This window comes from Neofelis nebulosa, chromosome 5 (assembly GCF_028018385.1).
Source record: "Neofelis nebulosa isolate mNeoNeb1 chromosome 5, mNeoNeb1.pri, whole genome shotgun sequence".
Lineage (NCBI taxonomy): Eukaryota > Metazoa > Chordata > Mammalia > Carnivora > Felidae > Neofelis > Neofelis nebulosa.
In genome coordinates, this window is record NC_080786.1 from 5,629,298 (window position 1) to 5,649,695 (window position 20,398).

The window sequence follows — 20,398 nt, forward strand, 5'->3', positions numbered from 1 at the left end:
TGCATGCTTCTCTCCGCGAAGGTGTTGACTTGGGGCGGCTGTCCTCTGTGCTGTGGAGGGCTAGGTGGTGTGTGAAATGCGCTCGTGAGCCTGTGAGGGGGCACCGAGGTGGCCTTCTCTGAGTGCGTGTGTCCTCGCTGACATCTTGACCTTATTTATTGGCAGGCCTCAATTACGTTCTGACGGCTGATGTGGCCAAAAAGGCAAAGGGCCAGTTGCCCAGGGTCTACTTTGTGTTGCTGGGCGAGTCCGTGGGTCAGGTCACAGAGAAGCTGCAGCTGGTCCACATGGAGGAGATGTGTCACCACTACGTGGCCCACGTGAAGGTCAGTCCTCTTTTTTATTCTCAAGCCTTAATCCCTGTGGGTATTCGTTGCACGCTCGTGGGAACTACTTTTGTTGGGTGTTACGTACGCTCTGACTCCTGACGCTTTATTTCACAAGGAGGAGAACATTCACTTTTTCTTTTCAACTTGGAGCCCGACAGCCCTTTTATTTATCTTACTGTGCTGGTCTTAGCCTCTGAGGCAGGGGCGGGGGGTCATGGTGGGCCAGGAGACCAGTGACACTCTCAGACCTTGACTTGTCCTTTTGGGAGGCTTCTCGTCCTCTTCCCTCTTCGAAGCTCGGTGGTCTTGTCAGAGGAGAGCCGTGGAAGCACGTGTGTCTCGCTCTGCAGTGGTGCTGGATCACACCGCGCCTGATGGCTTCCTCAGTGGTCCACTACATGTTAGTGCATAGTCATGGCTAAGGCATTTTAAAACTAGTTGGGCTAGGTTTTATCCCTTGATTACTTTCTGTTTATTTTAGGAGTGCTTTTTTTGGCCCCTTTTCCCTCTTACTCTAAATAAACTTTCAAGTATTTTTTTCCTCTTGAGAGTGTTTGTTAAATACACTTTGCTGCTAATTCCGGACGCCAGGCTTTGATTAGCTACAGGGCGGCCTCTGTGTAGACAGGTGCCGCCAGGGTGGGGGTCCCGGTGGTGCCCGATCCTGCAGCCGTGGCTAGGTGCCAACCCACGGGCAGAGAGCACGGGAGATAGAACGACCCATGTGAACCGGCCACACGGGTGCAAAATGGATGTGGGTCTTGGAGTCCCACAGACCTGGTGTGCGTCCTGCTGGGTGGCGCTTTGAGCTCTGTGTGTCTTAGTTTCTGCGTCTCTAAAGTGGGCACGTATACCTGAAGGGCCTTGGGCGGAGTCTGACTCCCAGCAGGCACTTGGCACTATTATTTGTTTGGGCCATATGTAGCTGCCAATATTCTGACATTCTTGACTTACAAAACTGGTATTTTCATGTAGTTCAACCTAATATTAGCCCGTGGCTTTCTGGACGAGAGTAAAAATAGTCCGCAGAGTAGAGTCTCATTCCATTATTGAGTTGTTGGTGCTGGAGCAGGAGGGTAACAGCTGCTTCTTGATGCTTCTGGATCGTATGTAGAGAAATGCCCCACACGCCCATGGCACTCGGTCTGGCCCAGAGCCCGTGCGTCCGTGCCTCTGAGATGCTTTTCAGTGGGGTTGGGCTATGTCTCTTGCCAGGACTCGTGCCGGGGCCTGCCCAGACCAGCAGCCCTATGGCCCGGGTGAAGGCCATTTATAAAGTGTTAAGCCAGCCAGCCCCTCATGCCTCTAGGTCTTAGATTACATTAGTTCGTGGATGCCCTTGGGGGTGGGGGGGCTGCCCAGGACAGGCTGCGACACCTTTAAGTGCCTATGCTTGATGTGTCCATACTTCCCAGAGATGGGACATCTGCCCTCGGCTTCCTCGTGCTGGGTCTCTTCCACAAATGCTTTCCTTCAGGGCTCTTTGCGACCTCTCCCTTTGGTTGAAGGGTTGCCCTTCATGTCAGGCCTCAAGATGGGGCCACAAAGAGCCTGCAGGCCTTTGCAAAGTGCACTCAGGGAACAGCAATGATGAGGTGATGAGGTGTCAGCTGGGGGCAGGGCTGTTTCCGTGGTGGCCTCTGGGGGTAACGAGGCGGGCAGAGCAGGGCTGCCCAAGGCTGTTGGTCCGGCTGCTTCCTGATAGCCGAGGTTGCCAGAGTTTAGCAAATAAACATAAAGCCTTCCTAGTTAAATTCACTAATAAACAGCATATTTATATATATATGACCCAGCAGTAGCACTGGTAGGAATTGACCCAAGGGATAGAGGAGTACTGATGCATAGGGGCACTTGTACCCCAGTGTTTATAGCAGCACTCTCAACAATAGCCAAATGATGGAAAGAGCCTAAATGTCCAGCAACGGATGAGTGGATAAAGAAATTGTGGTTTATATACACAATGGAGTACTACGTGGCAATGAGAAAGAATGAAATCTGGCCCTTTGTAGCAACGTGGATGGAACTGGAGAGTGTGATGCTAAGTGAAATAAGCCATACAGAGAAAGACAGATACCATATGTTTTCACTCTTATGTGGATCCTGAGAAACGTAACAGAAACCCATGGGGGAGGGGTAAGGAAAAAAAAAGAGGTTAGAGTGGGAGAGAGCCAAAGCATAAGAGACTCTTAAAAACTGAGAACAAACTGAGGGCTGATGGGGGGTGGGAGGGAGGGGAGGGTGGGTGATGGGTATTGAGGAGGGCACCTTTTGGGATGAGCACTGGGTGTTGTATGGAAACCAATTTGACAATAAATTTCATATATTGAAAAAAATAAATAAAAATAAAAAATAAAAAAATATATACACATATATGTGTGTGTGTGTGTGTGTGTGTGTGTGTGTGTGTATGTGTATATATTTTAGTGGAAGCGTAGCCCAAATAGTGCATGGGATATACATACTAAAAATTATTTGTTTATCTGAAATTCAGATTTAACCGGGCATCCTGTTGGAAGGGTGGGAATGTGGACTCGGGAGCCTGCCTCTGGAGCTAAACATATATAGTTGTGGATTTAATTGCAAAGAGTTCTTTCATATTTAAGTGTCATTTTCTTTTACTTCTGTGTCCGCGTATAGAACCCAAAAAGAATTAAAGGACAAAGAAAATCTAAAAACACAAAAGAACCATGGCCCTCAAGAAGAGAGACTAAGGGGGCGGTCAGAAGATTGGGGAGGGTGAGGGCAGCCTGGGAGGGCAGTGCGAGCACATACCTGTATGTGATGATTTGGGTCGTCTTCAGGAGGAGCGAGAGAACAGTCTAGTACATTGGACCTAGAGAAATTAGGACATGATTAATACTTGACCGTCTTCTCACGTGAGGACATGGGGCTGGTGGGATGCTTGAGGAAGGCTCGTGCCTCTGTGGCCTTTATGGTTCAAGAAGCAGCATCCCTGTTAAATGGCGCTCAGGTGGCTGATGATTTATATCCACTGAGAAAATGTATTGATCTCTTGTTGTCTGGGCCATAGCAGAGGACCCTGGTGAATGGCAGAGTGAGCCAATGAGGGCGAGCCCTGGGGAGCTGGCTGGCTGTCCATGGTGTGGCCCAGCTGGCCGAGGAGGCAGAAGGCCTGGCCCTGGTTTGTCCGTCATGGGAGAACAGCTGGGGGAGCCGTGGCTCTTGTGGGAGTTGAGGCAGGCGAGAGGGTGGGGAGGGAGAGGCAGGGGGCAGCCTCCTGAAGCAGGGGCTGGAGGGGGGATGCTGGCCGTCCGGGGACGAGAGCTTGGTGTAGCCTCTGATGCAAGTGGAACCTTCTCGATGGGCTGGCTCTCAGCTTTGCAGACATTGACGGAAGGTAAATAAAAGCGCTCTGGCTTATCGCACACCATATGGCCAGCAGACAGCGAGGCAGGCGCTAAGGGCTGGGCGTGTTTTGTTTAGGCTATCTTTAGGTATTTTTTTCTTTTTTGCTTTAAGCCTATTCCAATCTTTTTTTTTTTTCCTTCTTTTCCCTAGAAGTTTTCCTTCCATATATGGCGGTAAATATCTCTATTGTAGAAGACTGTTTGAGCTAACACCTGCCCCCCCCCCCCCCAGGCTAGCTGTGTTGTCCCACGCTTTGTTCCCTTCTCGGCCCTGGTGGGGCCTCCAGCAGGGACGGAATTTGGTGATAAGTCCCATCCTCCTGGGGGTCTGTTCTCAAGACCTCGCTGTGGCCCGCAGAGCAGAGGCGGTTCTGGCTGCTTCCCTGGCCTCTCTGCCTCAGAGTCCACATGCCCCGATTTAACTCCCCTCCTCCCCCAGAGCAGCCCAGTTTGGGGGATGGGCTCCCTCCCGTTAATAAAGTGGCTCCTAGCCTCTCAGGGGTCTTCCCTGTCACTGGAGGAAAGCCATTCAGCCTCAGCGCTCCCCACAACCTGCCCTCGGCTCGCACTTCTAGACGCATCGTCTGCATCACGTCATGTGTGCTCTGAGCTCCTGTCAAGGTGAACTGACTCCTTTTCTTCCGGAACATGCCTCTCAAGCCTCCGCATCTCAGTTCTCATGTTCACCCCAGCATTTCTGGCACCTCAGTGATCATATCCATGTATATAACCACCTACATGGATGTTGCTTTTTTTTTTTTTTTTATATCTCAAACACATGCCTCCCGTGGTATTTTATTTCATATTTTTTTATTTAAATCAGCTGGCTTTTTGCCTCCAGTAGAATAACTTGAAACGGAAACGTTGTACCCTCGTGTATGCAGAAGACGCACGATTGCATACCAAACAGAAAGTAACTGTAAAAATAAATACATTGAAGACACAACAGCGTCCTCAGAGTCTAACTGGATTTCATCCTTTGCCAAAGTCTGGGGAGAAGTGGCCCACTCTTCCTATGTACGAGGAGGGGAAATTTTGGAGCGCTAGGGACGTGTCAAGGACATAGTGAACACCACACCGAACTGACCGGAGGGGTACTCCCTGGGGGATAACTTGCCAAACATGTGGGTTCCGAGATAGCCTTGTGGAAAGCCGTGTCTTGAGCCCTGTCTGGGAAGGCCTGGCCGTGTTCTGCTTTGCTTGGATACACCTCCCCCACCCCTTGCCTGCTGAGGGTTGTCTGTTCAAGGCTCCGTCGGGCCACGGCCGGCCGCTGCTGTGGGCCCTGGGGATGCCGCCACAGCTGCCTGTGTCCCGGGAGCTTGTCCTGATTCCTGCTTTGGGGACGAAAGGCACAGAACAAATGCTCGTCCCGCCGAGCCTCGTTGAAGTGACTGATTGGTCGGCTGGAGCCCGACGGTCCCAGGGAGCATCCGGTCGGGGTGGGGAGTGCCCGCCTCCCCGGGAACCTGCTGCTGGGAGCTGGTGGCATGACGCAGCAGGGAAGAGTTGCAGGCCCGTGGCCCCAGCTGAAGACCGAACAAGCATGGCCCGTCACTCCCCCCTTGTTTCCCGGCGCGCGTGTGTGTTCCCTGGGGTGACACCTGGGCTCCACCCTCGAGTCCCGCACAGTGTCTGGAGAAGCCAGGCCTTGGACTCTGGATGCGTGTGTGTGCTGGGCAGGTGAGAGCCTCCTCAGGAGTCAGAGAGCAGGGCAGCGGCCGGAACTCTCCAGGGAGGTCAGGGGGAGGCCCGGGCACGGGATCAGTTACATCATTCCCAACCGTGAGGACCGGCGACCCCTCTAGAGGCCTTCGGAAAACCTTCAGTGAGCAAAGCCATGTGTCAGACACTGTCAGGAGAGCCAAGAACTAGGATTAATGGGATGAGGGGGAAAACCCCGACCCCGCACCAGACAAGGGAGTATGAATGCGCACGGGCTTTCCTGAGGATCTGCAGATGTCCACGCGGCTGTGCTTTCGTGTTGTGGGAGGGTTTTTTTCAGCAGAGTTCAAGCCCTAAGATACTATAGCCCCTTTGTCGCTGGTAGGGCCAGATGGTCGGCCTGGTCTGGCAAAGGGCAGGGCATCTCTGGCCACCGGGTCTCCTCAGAGGTCACGCCTTGGGCTCTGCCCAGGTGGTCCAGTCTGTTTCCGTTCTCACATCCAACAAGAGGCCTCCGACCGAGCTCCGGTCACACGACGGGCTGTGCTTTGGCAGGGCCTTTGGATCTCCTGGGTGCAGCGGTCAGATGTTAGAGGGCTTTACTTCCTTTCCTATGAAGCACATAGTTAAGGGAAATTTCAGTTGGATGTGTGACAACTCCATGAGGAAGAGGAGACAGGAAGACAGCAACATTTCCTTCTTTATCTGGAAAGTAGCACGCTGAATCTTTTTGGTCATCTGGATGAGTGAAAGAAATAGCTAAAGAAAAAAAAGTTGTAGGATTTGGAGAAAAGGGATATAGATGAATAGATGGAGGAAGTCATCTTAAGGCTTATTTATTTGAATTGGTAGTCGCTGTCCATACTTAAAAAAAATTTTTAACTGGTACCAAAAGGTACACGGAGAAGGGACGTATCTCAGCCATGCTGTTTCTCTTCAAGAGGCAGCCGTGGTTCCGGTTTCCTGTGTGTTTTTCAAGAGCTTGTCAATAAATGCACAAAGTTGTGTGCCTACGTCCCGTTTTCACGTCCCTGGAAGTATGCCGTGGCAGACTGCTGAGCGGCTTGCATTTTCCTTTTAGAATTTCCAATTACACGGAGAAGCAGATTTTGGTAAATGTGTACAATGGAATACTACTCAGCAGTAGCAAAGAACTGATGCATGTGACAACACGTGTATGCGTCTATAACGTGCAATAGCGTGTGTGTGCATTGATGCAATAACACGACCAAACCCCAAAGCATTACGCTAAGTGAAAGAAGCCAGACATAAAACACTACTTGTACTGTGGTTCCATTCATACGACATTGTAGAAAAGGCCAACTACAGAGACAGAAAGCAGATCAGTAGTTTCCCGGGGCCAGGGATGGGGAGGAGAAGGGGATAATTAACTGCATAGAGGCAAGAGGGACCTTTCTGGGGGGATGGAAATATTCTGGATCATGACTGTGGTGACGGTTATATGATCAAATACATTTATTACAGCTCATCACAGTGTATAGTTAAACTTGGTAAATGTTACTGTATATAAATTATATTTCAACCGAACTTTTTTTTTTTTTTTTTTTTAAGGCATCTTGAGGGTTGTTCCATATTGGTGCACGAAATTTCCCTGTTCTTTTGCATGGCTGCCTGGTGTTCTGTTGAAAGACTATCCCTTCTTTTATTTAACCTGCCCAGGGGATTTTCTAAATGCCAGCTCCAAGGGCGCCTGGGTGGCTCAATCAGTTGAGCGTCCGACTTCAGCTCAGGTCCTGATCTCGCGGTCCATGAGTGCGGGCCCCGCGTCTGGCTCTGTGCTGACCGCTCAGAGCCTGGAGCCTGCTTCGGATTCTGTGTCTCCCTCTCTCTTTGCCCCTCCCCTGCTCGCACTCTGTCTCTCTCTCTTTCAAAAATAAACAAACAGGGGTGCCTGGGTGGCTTGGTCGGTTAAGCGTCCGACTTCGGCTCAGGTCATGATCTCACGGTCTGTGAGTGCGAGCCCCGCATCTGGCTCTGTGCTGACCGCTCAGAGCCTGGAGGCTGCTTCGGATTCTGTGTCTCCCTCTCTCTCTCTGCTCTTCCCCTGCTCACACTCTGTCTCTCTCTCTCTCTCAAAAATAAATAAGCCATTAAATAAATAAATAAGCCAGCTCCAAGCTCACTTCACCTGGAGTTTGTAGGTTAGTAAGCTCACTTTGCTTCTCTCGATGTGGCGCACGGTCCCTTTTCAGAAGACCCTCAGCCTGCCTAGGGAAGCGGGATAGCCCTTAAACATGCAAGAAACGTCCCCTCCAGCTGCGCTCATCTCTTCTTCCCCGCTGTGAGTCTATCGTGTCCCGGTTGAGGGCTTGTTAGGACCCCTGAAGAGGACAGATGGAGGGGCCCTGGTGGTCTCTGCGGTGGCCTTGGACACGTGTCCTGCCTGAGAAGGGTGAGCCTTTCAACTGTGGCGTGCCCGAGGAAAACTGAGGGTATCTTTCTTCATTCCTGCAGCGAGCTTTCTGCCTTTGTCAGGTCCTCCTTGGCTGTAGATGGCATAGGTAGCCTGAGTGTTTGCTAAAGACATGCTATAAAGTGGGGCAGGGGACGTGGGGAGGCTGAGATGGCTGGAATTGACCGGTGGGAAGGAAGCTGCCATCACTGTTCAGCCCCGTTGCAAAGTGGCTCATGTGATGCACTCTGGTCACACAGATGTCACAAGAAACCGGTGGCTGGGCTTTGGAGCCCGTGCTTGAATTCAACCCCCGGAGTGTGGTTCCTCTGGCGACCTCCTCTGGGAGGCTGTTGTGGAGAGCTGGGGGGCACACTGGGGAGTGATCAGGAATTGAAGGGGTGTGGGGGACGTTCCACATGGGTGTTGCTATTCTCTGTGAGTACCATTTGGCCATTGATTTCTTTGCTGGGTGGATTGAAGGGTCCTTGGTCTTCTGCGTTTGGACAGTGTCACCGGAGACCTTGGGATCAGTGACGGAAGCTCGGAAGGTACAATAATTCTCATACAAGGGCTTTGCCCACCTCAAATTTTTTTTTTTTTTTTCCTGGAAACAAGGCCGATATAAATACAGAGGCATGGCATCGACACTGACGGTTTTATCATAGGCTTTTTTTTTTTTTTTTTTTTTTTTAGTATGTTGTATGAGACAAGCCTTATATCAATTGCAGCTGAAGTCCTCATTTGAGGAGACAACTTTCTGTTCGTTGTTATTTACTCTGGATTTACCTATATGTTGTTGATGCCCTTAGAGCACTATTCTTTTGAAGCCACACCTGATGATGTGTTTTGTCTTCCTGGTTTTGTCCCTCTATTTGAGATACGATTTTCAAGGGTTACGAGGATTTTCTTTACCCCCTCAAACCTAAACCTTACGTGTTTATTGTAAAAGTGATTTCTTTCAAAGTGATCATCTCTTAGTAGTTCATGTTTTGGAATTTCCTCCATGGCTTATTTATTCCCTTTTTTTAAAAATTAAGATATAATTGACATAGCACATTAAATTAGTTTTAGGTGTACTTAATGATTTGCTATATGTATACATTGCAAAATGCTCACTACAGTAAGTATAGTTAACATCTGTCACCACATCCAGTTACACATTTATTTAAGATTTAGTCTCTTAGCAACTTTCAAAAATACAGTACAGTATTATTGCCTATAGCATATGCTGTGCATTATATCCCCAGGGCTTATTTATTTTAAAACTGGAAATTTATGCCTTTTGACCTCCTTTGCCCATTTTACCTACCCACCCCCATCTCGAGTAATCACCAGTCTGTTCTCTGTGAATTTTGTTTTAGATTTCACATATAAGTGAGATCACAAGGCATTCGTCTTATTCTGTATTATTTCACTCAGCATAATGCTCTCAAGGTCCATCCGTGTGGTTGCAAATGGTAGGATTTCCATCTTTTTTTTTTTATGGCTGAGGAGTAAATTCTTATTTGTGTGTGTGTGTGTGTGTGTGTGTGTGTGTGTGTGTGTGTGTAGACATACTACCTCGTCTTTATCCGGTCACTCATCCCTGGACACTTAAATTGCTTCCATGTCTTGGCTGTTGTAAATAATGCTGCAGTGAATATAGGGGTGCAGATATCTTTTCAAATTAGTGTTTTTGTTTTTTCTGGGTGAATACCCAGAATTGGAATTAGTAGATCATACGGGAATTCTGTTTTTAAATATTCACTTTTAATTATGGTAAACTTTTGGAGTTGACTTAAATTTTTAAATTTTTTTTAAGTTTATTTATTTTGAGAGTGGGGGGCAGAGAGAGTGTGCAAGTGGGAGAGGAGCAGAGAGAGAGGGAGAGAGAGAATCCCAAGCAGGCTCTATGCTGTCCACACAGAGCCCGACACGGGCTAGGTCTCATGTACCATGAGATCGTGTCCTGAGCCGAAATCAAAGTTGGATGCTCAACTGGCTGAGCCACTCAGATGCCCCAGAATGAACTTGAATTTTGAAAGCAGCAGGATTTCTCTGTGATCCTCTCCAGTAAATAATAGTCTATTTGTAAAAGAGTGGGATGTGATAATACCGAAATTAGTAGTAAAGAATTTGGTAAGCACACCCCCTTTGAAAGTGGTTCTCACTAAGAGAATTGCCACGACATTGGACATTCGGAGTAATGATAATGGAAGCTGCAAACACAGTCACTGTCTGACTGCTTTTAATCTTCGTTTTCTTCTCACACTAACATGAGAGGTAGTGATTGCTGGTATCCTTACTTGGGGCAGTTAAAAGACAAGGCATAAAGGAGTCAAGGAACTTGCTCGTACCTTACAGCTGACTAGAAGCAGAGGTGCGATTTGAACCCAGCAAGTGGGGTTCCCAAGGCTGGGCCCTTCATTACCACGCTGTAACACCTCTCGTAAGTGTAAGCCACAGCCAACCCAGGACTTTTATGCCACTCCCTCTTCTATGGGCTTGGCGTGGACAAAGAGGCCGTGTAATTTGCCCAAGATTGCAAAGCTCTCCGTTTATTGGGAGGAGCACATGGCCACCACGGGTAACAGCTTTCGATGACCACATTGTGGAGCTGTGGTGTGCTCGTGATGTGTAACAACCAGCGCTCGGGGGAGAGGACCTGACTTAGAGCATTCTGCCAGCTTCCCTGGTATAAATACTCCCACCGTGGCTGATGTCATTGTATCAATGTGACATCATTGCGTTAGGAAGAGATGTACCGTAGCGTGTTATTGTATAGTATTTCTACCACACATGAGGGAACATGCCAGATCTGATAACCTTAAGACCATAGATAATAGTAAAGCATAATAAAATAATTAGGAAGTAATGAGTTTTGAGTATTATCCTCCTTTAACTTAATTCATTCGATTGTAAGCTTATGCAAGTTAAGAATGGCTGTTTTAACCACTGGCTCATGCGCTTTCTGAAAATTGAACAATTGGCTCTTGCAAGCCTGCTACAGAACGTTCCGCTGGCTGTGACCACTGTGTCTGCTGTGTTTGTCTCTAAGCTGGTCACATCACTCAAGTCCTGCCTTACACACAGATGTTTGGTTATCGGCGTCTTTTCATTGTTGTTTCCTGTGGTTTTCTAGATTGACAAATAATCAGAAAGTCAATCTGTGGGGTTAGTTTAACTACCAGACCACAGCTCTTCTATTTGTGCATTGGGTTCAGAGGCACTCTGTGTTTTGATGGAAACTGTTAGGTAGTTTCATAGTTTCCATTCAAAATAATGAAAAAGATTTTATTTAAGTTTATCGAGGTAGCCACTCCTCACTCCCTACCCCATGTATGCATGTTGGGGTTCTGTTCAGCAACCCTTTACACACCAAAGAATCATGCGCTGACTGTGGAGTTGTCTTGGAGGAGGGAAAGAGCCTGGAAAAGGGGGGAGATGATCTCCCTTAGGCCAGTTTAAACCCTGGGAATCCCATCACCTCTGGAGACTTGAGTTTGGCCCAGTCCTGATTAGCGTGGGTTGGGCTGGCCGCTTTCTTCAGCCTCTCGGTTTTTTTGCATGGTGATCTGATCGAGTAGAACCTTAGGGCTGGTCCTGCCCTTTTCTTGCCAATTACTCTAATCAGAAGGAGCATATCAAGGTGGCCCAAAATGTACTATTATGCTTTTCTTTGTTGTCTTTACTCCCTCCTGAGGCACTCGTGCCCAAAGCCAGCTGAGAGTTCTTTGACCTAATAAGGGAGCTCCACATGAATTAAGAAGTACCAGGCCTGGAAACCGCCCTTTGTGGAGTAGCTGGCCCCTCAGTCTACCCCAGGGCTGCCTCCACCAGGCCACACAGCCCTTGCTGTCTCCTTCCAGGTAGAGCATTTGTGTCTGAGACACGTCCAACTCCGTGTGGGAGGGCCCACAGTGGCTTCTGGATGAACGTGGATGAGCCCAGTGTCTTCCTACAAAGGCAGCAGACCCTGCGGCCAGCTCACCAATCATCCAGTGCTATCTCCGAGGCTGGCTTGGGGGCTCAAGCCCAGACAGAAAATGAGAGTCGTGTGGCTGGCTGGGAGCTGCAAGAAGCGGAAGTGGGGGAGGAGAGCTCCCTTTGTGCTGCCCTGCAAGTTGAGATAGGATGTGGATAAAGACATCCGTCAGAGGGTGATGACTGTATCTGGTAAGGGTGGCAGTTGCAGGGAGGGGGGGGGTCTGTCCAGGGAAAGCTTCTGAGGAAGAATTCCAAGTCAGCTAAGGACTTGAAGGAGACGGCCATAATAACAGGATAACTTGCTTCACCACGTCTCCTCTGCTCCCTGGAGCAGAGGTAAGTTCCAGCTCCTGGGAGGTGATATACTGATTGGGTACCAGTATCATTACCTCCGCAAGGAGCTCCCCGTTCTCCCTGCGCTCTGTGGATACAGCATGATACCTTGGCTTTCACAGGAATCCAGCCAGCCACCAGGAATGGAGACCTGGCTACAGGGGCTTAAGCACATCAGTTGACCTTTCCCCACATTGTAAGACTTCTTACAGGAGAGAAGTTTCTGGTGTTCTTTCAGTGGCTCAAGGATGCGATTCTCATGACCTTTCACTTAGGAAGTATTTACTGAGTGCCTACTATGTCCTGGACTGTGTGGGTTCTCAGGTCTGGGAGCAGACAGAAATCCATGCCCTCTGGGGGCTTACGTGCCAGTGGAGAGAGACAGACAATAAGTATAATAAAGGAGTAATTTAAATCGTGTTAGGCGATGAGGGCGATGGAAAAAGAAAAGAAATAGAGCAAGACGAAGCAGGTTGGGAGTGCGGGGTTGGGGTTCTGGAGGTCAAGGCAACCTTACCGAGAAGGTGGGATCTGGGCAGAGCCTGGAAGGAGGCAGGGAGCTAGCAAGATGGATTCCTGCAAGAACCATTCAGAGAGGGTCCTGGGGTGTGAGACGTGTTTGAGGAGGGGCAGAGGGCTGGTGTGAGAGTGGGATTGGAGGAGAGGAGTCTGGGTGGCAGTGGTGGGCATGGGGCAGACCACGGAGGGCCCCACAGGCCATGGGGAGGACTTGCGTTTACCCTGAATACATGGGAGCAGAGCGGTGATGCGGTCTTACCTTCCACTTCGAAGTAAGGGCTCTTACTTTGAAAGGACCCTTTTGGCCGCCGTGTTGAAATGGGCCATAGGAGATGAGATAGGAGCAGGGATACTTTAGGGGACTCTTCAAGCATCCAGGAAGAAAGCTTGGTGGCTCCCCTGGAGTGATAGCAGTGGCTGGGGAGAAGTGGTTGCATTCTCATTCCTGTTGAAGGTGGATCCTGAGGCTTTGATAGTCAGGTATCAGGGGATGCGATGTCATGTTGACTCCAAAATTTTCAGCCTGAGTAACTGGAAGCATGGAGTTGTCAATGGTGGTGTCTTCAAGTGGAATTGGAAAGGTTGCAGGTGGGCCAGGTTGTAAAGGAAAGGTCTGGAGTTCCTATTTAGACACATTGAGTTAGAAGGGCACATTAGATGGTGAAGTGGCTACGTGTATATATGAACCTGCAGATTGAGTGGTGGTCTGGGTTGGAGGTATAAATTTGGGAGTCATTAGCAGATAGACTGTACCCAAAGCCGCGAGATTTGAAGAGGTCACCAAGGTGAGGGCAAGAGAATAGGAGCAAAGATACTCCTCAAACATTAGGAGCACCTCTTCCTCATGGTACCAGGATGGCTGCTGAGTTCTAGCTACTGTGTCTGCTTTCCACGAAGGGAGAAGGGCAAAAGGCTCTTTCCCTCTGATCTGAGGCCCCTTGGAAGAGTCTGCAGTGACTTCTACCAACTCACTGACCGTATCTTAAGGGAGGTCGGGAGGTGACAGTTGTGGCTGGACGTCCTACACACTCTAACAGTGTAGAGCTCTGCTGTCCTGTAGAACTTCCTGAGACGGAAATGTGCTGTTATCTTTACTGTCCCTTATGGTGGCCACTAACCACATATGACTACTGAGAACTTGAAACGTAGCTAGTATCACCGAGGAATTGAATTTTCACTCCAAGTTTAAACTCAAGTGATCACATGTGGCTAGTAACTAGCATATTGGCCAGTGCCAGTATTGAAGTTTGGTTATGACGGGAGGAGGAGGGATGGACCCTGGGTGGGCAACTTGTAGATTCTGTGACAAGAGGGCATGGAGTCATCACAGGACACGTTGGTCCTACAAGTCAAGCCTCGTAAGCTAAATGGAAATTTAAATCACTGGGTTGGAAGTTACACTGGGCTGCTTCACTTTGTATTTACACATGTTGATTAAAACCTGAGCTTCCAGTCTGTCTTTCCAGGGTCCTTTTGGAGCGTGTACGCAGTCACGCACATAAACACATACACATGCACACACACGTGCCTGTATCCACATGGTGTCTATAGGCCGTATACCGCGAGGGGCGGGGAAGAGGATTAGAACCGAGAAAATCGGATGTTCCTGAAGGAGTGTCACAATCTTGCATCTGATGTCCTCTGTTTTCTTCTCTGTGGCCTGAAACTGTATAAACGGTGGCAGTGTAGAGGAGAGAGACACAATTGCTGGGTGCAAAGCAAGAGCATTTTAAAGCTGGAGACAGATTGCAAAACTGCCTTGTGGTTTATAAAGGTCGCCTGTCCTGATGATGTGGGGTAGAGTGATTCCTTCTGAACTCAGCATTTGTGAGCACAGGAGCTGAAGCACTTTCCCGCATGGCACAAGCCAGGATGGGCAGGTCTGTCTCATCGTCACGTGGTCATGGGCAACCTGCTTCACCTTTATTGCTCAGCCTCAGTTTCCTTGGCTGAAAATGGGCAGGAGAATATCGACTCCATAGTAGGGGTCCAGTTAGCACTGAGCCCCTCTTTCCTTTTCTAGCCCGTACATCTATGACTCTGCCTTGCTGCCTCCCGGTGTGCAATGGATCAAGACTCATTTCCTAGGTGTTCGGGGGATTTTTTGATTTTACTGATTAGCAGCAGATGGTGAGAAGGAAATAGAAAGTGTGGCCCAAACGAGAAATCTACGTGGGAAGAGAGGAGGGCAGATGGTCGCATAACTGGCACCTTCCTTCATCCGGAACGGAGCAAGTTAGAAAGACGGAGTTACCTTCGTGAGCCGGCTTCCCAGGGCCCCTGTGCAGCGTGCACACCGGTCACCTGGGGACCGTGCGAAGTGTCATGTGCAGAGCCTGATGCAGCAGGTCTGGGGTGAATTTCTGCCAAGCTCCCCCGTCACGCCCGTGCTGCTGGTCCACAGACCGCACTCTACGAGGAAAGGAGCTGGAACAAATAGGTACCAAGAGTTACAAGTCGAGTAGGATGAAGACCATCGCTGGGCCGTTTCCCGGGCATCACAAGGCTTCAGAGGGGCCAGAAGCTTCTCCCCTCGCACTGCTGGTGGGAGAGTCCCCCATCAGTGAGGAGGGAATGTAGCTCTGCTGGTAACACTCTGGCTTCATTGTGACCTTGTGCGACCCACTGGGTCACGCGGATGCCTGGCGGTAACAGAGGGAGGGCCCCGTATAGGAGGGCTGGTGCGGGAGCCGGGGTCCCCTGTCCGCTCACTGCCTGTTGCTTGAAAGACAGAATTGTCAGCAGTCAGCTTACGGAGCATAACTTTTGTGGCAGTTCTGTTTGACTTCACCGGAGTGTTTTGGGTACAGCCATGTCAGAAATCCATTTCTCTTCCCCAGAGACTAGGAACTTCTTGAAGGACAAGCTCTTATTAAGCAGAATAATTTAAGCTTTTTTTCTTTCTTCCTGTTTTCCTGGGGTCGGCTCTCTCGGAGCAAAGAGAATGAGAGACGACTTAGATTGTGTGGGTTCTTCCTGCATTTGACAGAGGTGGTGGTCATACACGTTCTCCTCCCTTGCAGGTTACAGTGGGACACCAGGCTCCTGGTGACCCCTGTTTTTGAGGATGTAATGAATGTGGGTGGTAGAAAGCGTGCTCCCACATCGCAGCCAGCCAGGAAGCCCCCACCCTGAAAACCCAACCCCTGGCTTTTGGGGTCTTCTCACAAGACCAATGTAGACCTGTGTCATTATACTTGGAATAATGGGGACCCCAAAGTAAAGTCTATCGACGCATCCCACAAGTTTTGTGTGACAGGAAATTGCTTCTTCTTCAAATGCTGCACTGGGGCTGTGCAAAACGAAAAAAAAAAAAAAGTCAACGATAACAGTGACAGTAACTATTTTTATTGAATGTTGACTATTTGCGCAAAGTGTTTTACATGTACATTTAGTCCTTATGAGAACCTAATGACATGCGATAAATTATACATAAAATTACATGTATTGTCATTCTACATACGTAGACAAAATAAAATCCCATTTTAGAGTTGACGAATCTGACACTTGAGTGTTTGATTTACTCAGGACCTCGCAACTGCTCACCAGCCAGGTCTTGGGTTTGAATCCCATGTGGCAGCTCAGTAGTTCTGTGACCTTGGACCAATTACGTAATCATAGCACCAGGGCCCATAAGAAGTGTCGATTGCTGTCTGATGACATCAGATCGGTCTGAGGAAGAGAGGGTCCTGGCTCTGGGAGGCCTGTCTCCAGGCACATCGGTGCTTGGGTTCCCATGTTGGCCGTAGAACTTGACTCAGGGCTGCACATGCGTGTCCGCATCCGATGTGGTCTGTCCAGGATAGGAGAGAGGCTCGGGGTGGGTCGGTGAGCCCAGAGCAAGGGTGAGGCCTGGGGAAATGGAGGTTCTCGTCCTCTCTTTGGACTTCCCAATCTGTTTTTGGCCTCAGCCATTTAAAACATACATGTCAGGGGGCACCTGGGTGGCTCAGTTAGTTGAGCGTCTAACTCTTGGTTTCGGCTCAGGTCATGATCCCAGGGTCATGGGATGGAGCCCCATGTCGGGCTCTGTGCTGAGTGTGGAGCCTGCTTAAGATTCTCTCTCTCTCCCTCTGTCCCTCTCCCCTGCTTGCATGCTCTCTCACTCTCTCTAAAAAAATAAAATTAAAAACAAACGTCAATGAATATTTTGAAGACCTTGAAGTCTGGTTCACGCATTCGGCCCACCAACACATATGTCTTGGGTGCCAGGCACGGCTGAGTGGGGGGGGGGCAACAGGGACGGAAAAGCCCTGGGGCCCGCCCTTGAGAAGCTCGGATTCTCACATCTGCATTCGGAGCACGGTCTTATCCGGCCACCTGACGGCTTTGCCCTTCTGCCCCCACGCGGCGTTTTGAGTTCGCTTCGACGCGCATCACCGGCGTGGTGACCTACATCCAGGTGGGCCTGTTGTGGCCAATCACGTGCACCAGCCACTCCGTTGGTTGAGCACTTGCCAGACGCCGTGGAGCCCCGCGCAGATGGAGCCCCGTCGAACACGGCCCCTGCCTCCAAAACAACTCTTGCTTTCCGGGGCATCTGTTCTGGAAGTGAGGCTCCGTACGTCAGGCCACCCGGGCCTCCCGCACTCCTCACGCTCACCCTTGTCGCTGTCCTCCCACCACCCCCACCTGCACAAACCATCCCTTTCCTGATCTAGCCGCGAGGCTCCCTCTCCAGAATAACTGCCCACCGCCTTGATTCTCTCCACACCCCCACCCCTCAGGTGGGCTGGGCCTTCTTCCCGCTTGTTATTTGGCGTCCTGGCCTGCTAGGGCCCCGTCGTATCAAAATCCCACGGACTGGGCGGCTTCAACAGCAGGAATTTATATCCGCAGTTCTGGAGGCCGGAGGTCCAAGATCAAGGTATGGGCAGGGCTGGTTTCTTCCGAAGCCCTTCTCCAAGCTCACAGATGCCACCTCCTCCTTGTGTCCTCCTTTGCTTCTCCCTCCGTGCTTGTCTGTGTCCTCATCACCTCTTCTTATAAGGACAGCAGTCATGCTGGGTTAGGGCCAATGGTAAGGCCTCATTTTAACTTAATTACCACTAATTACCCTGTCTCCAGATAGGACCACGTTTTTTTTTTTTTTTTTTTTTAATTTTTTTTTTTCCAACGTTTTTAATTTATTTTTGGGACAGAGAGAGACAGAGCATGAACGGGGGAGGGGCAGAGAGAGAGGGAGACACAGAATCGGAAACAGGCTCCAGGCTCCGAGCCATCAGCCCAGAGCCTGACGCGGGGCTCGAACTCACGGACCGCGAGATCGTGACCTGGCTGAAGTCGGACGCTTAACCGACTGCGCCACCCAGGTGCCCCTAGGACCACGTTTTAAGGCACCAAAGGCTGGGGCTTCAGCATAGGGGTTTGGGAAGGACACACTTTTGCCTGTAACACGTTGGTACTTACTATTCATTCGTCTCCTTTATCTGAGTGTCAGCTCTTTAAGGGCAGGGAACTTACAACACTGGGCATGGTCACTCTGAGCCATGCCTAATATCTAGTAGGACCCCCCAAAACGTTTGTCAAATGAATAAGTTCCAGTATCATTTCTTCCTTACTGTCCGTTTCAAAGGATGAGTAGGGTTCATGGACTGAAGTTCGGAGGAGACGTTTATTTTTTTTTCCCCTGATGTAATGGATCAAACTTCTCTGATCCTGGAAAGAATTTGCTGGATGAAACCGCATGAACGCATCCACATACGACATTACCATTCCGGGGTCATGTATTTAAAAGTAACGAGTTTCTTTCTGGATAATCTCTCTTCTTGGCTATAAATGTAATACCGGGAAAATCCAGGGCCCAGGTATTAACCCCATAGTGTCAGTGTAAAGATAAAGTGAGACCTTGCTTGCAGTGAGCTAAACTCAGCACACGAGAAACGTGCAAACGCATTCATAGGAGTCTTCTGTGAATCTATTGAGCCGGAATTTCCAGGCAGGTGCCCTCATGGCCTCTTTTTAGCCCTTGGTGATTTTGCTTTCTGTTTGTGTAATGCCAAAGGCCCACCGGATGGTGATTGTGGAATCACATGTGAACGCTACCCTACATCCCTTCCCAGATTACCTAACCCGGCTCGGAAGGAATGAGGGAGGGACCCAGTTTCAGGAAATGGTCCAAGGCTATGCCGTCTTTAAGGAAACCACACCGAGCTGTCGCCCTGGGGAGGAAGTCAGTTCCATGGCTTGCTGGGTTGCCTAGTGGCAAGAAGTTGATTTAGGTGATAGGGAGTCGTGCAGGCGTGACCGCAAGGCGGCGGTGGCTTTTTTACTTCGGTCCGGGAAGGGTTGTTGTCCCCAGAGTGGAAACTCTAGAACGGTGCTGCCCAACAGAAATGTAATGGAGGCCACACGTGTAATTGTAAATTTTCTTAGTTGCCGTGTGGAAAAAGTTAAACAGGTCGCATTAAGCTTAATAAGATTTAAATCCAAAATATTATCATTTCAGCATGTAATCCGTAGAAACATTATTAATGAAACATTCGTTTTTTTTGTACTAGGTTTTTGAAATGCTCGTTTCCTTAACCAACCACCAGCTTCTATCACCTGAGGTTCCGAGGAGCACTTTAGCGCTCTAAAGGTTGTCCTTATGCTTCAGATAGGGAGCAGCCTTCTCAGTTTCCGGAGCTGGAGTTTCCGCAGCCCAAGGGGCCATAAACATGGTGGTGAGGGACTGTGAAATCTTCCCAGCGTTTCAGAAAGCCTGTGGGAGGCCCCCTGATTGCCATCCAGCTGTGACAGTGTCAGCATCATTGCTGTCCGCTGGGGTGGTCACCTAGCTTGCAGGTGACCCCGGGCCGCTCAGCTTTTACCGACATCAGGTCAGGCTTCCTGGGGTCACACCGGGGGCCATGGGTCAAGAAGCCCTTGGGGCTGGAGAGGCCCACGTTTCCGGTGACCGCGCTCTCACCCGTGGCGCAAAGACAGACCTCCCAGGGAGGGACTCATCTGTCAGCCCTGTTAACGCTCAGAGGCCCTGGAGGGCACGAAAGGTGGATGAAGTGAGCCAACACTATGACTGGTTAGAGGTGCTTCCGGTGTTGAAGTCAGGCCGTAATCATTTCCTGTGTGCCACAAATAATGCTCTCCACCCGTGTGGAATGCCTGGGAAACGCAGCTCTGGCCGGCCTTCTCCTCGGCCTCCAGCTGCCCTGCTGGGGGGTTTCCCCTGTTCCCAGAGCAGAGAGCCATGAATAGAGCGCGGGGTGGAGGTGGGGGGCGGCCACCCTGGTTGTGGGAGGATTCCGGTGGGTTCGGCAGCCCATCCAGAGCTGGGTGGTGCGGATCACCCGCAAGTCCTTCCTTGCACCGGACCAGAGGCTACCTCCGTGTGATCTCGCCCCTTCTCCTAGTTCTGTGCCTGAGCAGTCACAGGCATTTGTCTGTCTCCCCAGTCCCCCACTTCCTCCTCCCCTCAGGAGCTCAGTGTCCCCTGTTCCTTTGGGTGTTCAGTTTGATATTCCACTGGTGAGATACCCAGCCTTCGTTTTTATTCTTTTCTTCCTTCGTATCCAACCTTCAGCCAATCTGTGCTCCCCACCCCGCTTACCAGGGAAAGAAGTGAAGGAGAAGAAATTCAAAGCAGCCCTATTTCTGTGTGTCCACAAGAGTATGGGGAAGATGCTGTAAAAAGGGGGTTAAATGGATGGGCCAGTTCCTTCCTGTTAGCCAGCTCCCCCCGACTGGTTGACATCCTCTCACTTGGTGTCCTGGCTGGCTCGACTCTTCGAGCACACCGGAGTCTGGGATGGTTGGGTTTAACAGTGACGCTCATCTGTTAGGCTCTCCGGAACCTGACAGTT

The 20,398-nt window shown here is 50.0% G+C and overlaps 1 protein-coding gene across 3 annotated transcripts in view; it reads left to right on the forward strand.

Annotated features, from left to right (window-relative positions):
- Positions 1–20,398, forward strand: part of ITGA9 (integrin subunit alpha 9) — a 363,974-nt gene that overhangs the window by 91,008 nt on the left and 252,568 nt on the right. For all 3 annotated transcript variants that reach the window (XM_058729394.1, XM_058729396.1, XM_058729395.1), the window contains exon 15: positions 166–326. In XM_058729394.1, the coding sequence (XP_058585377.1) occupies positions 166–326 (161 nt within the window). The remainder of the gene's footprint in view (positions 1–165; positions 327–20,398) is intronic.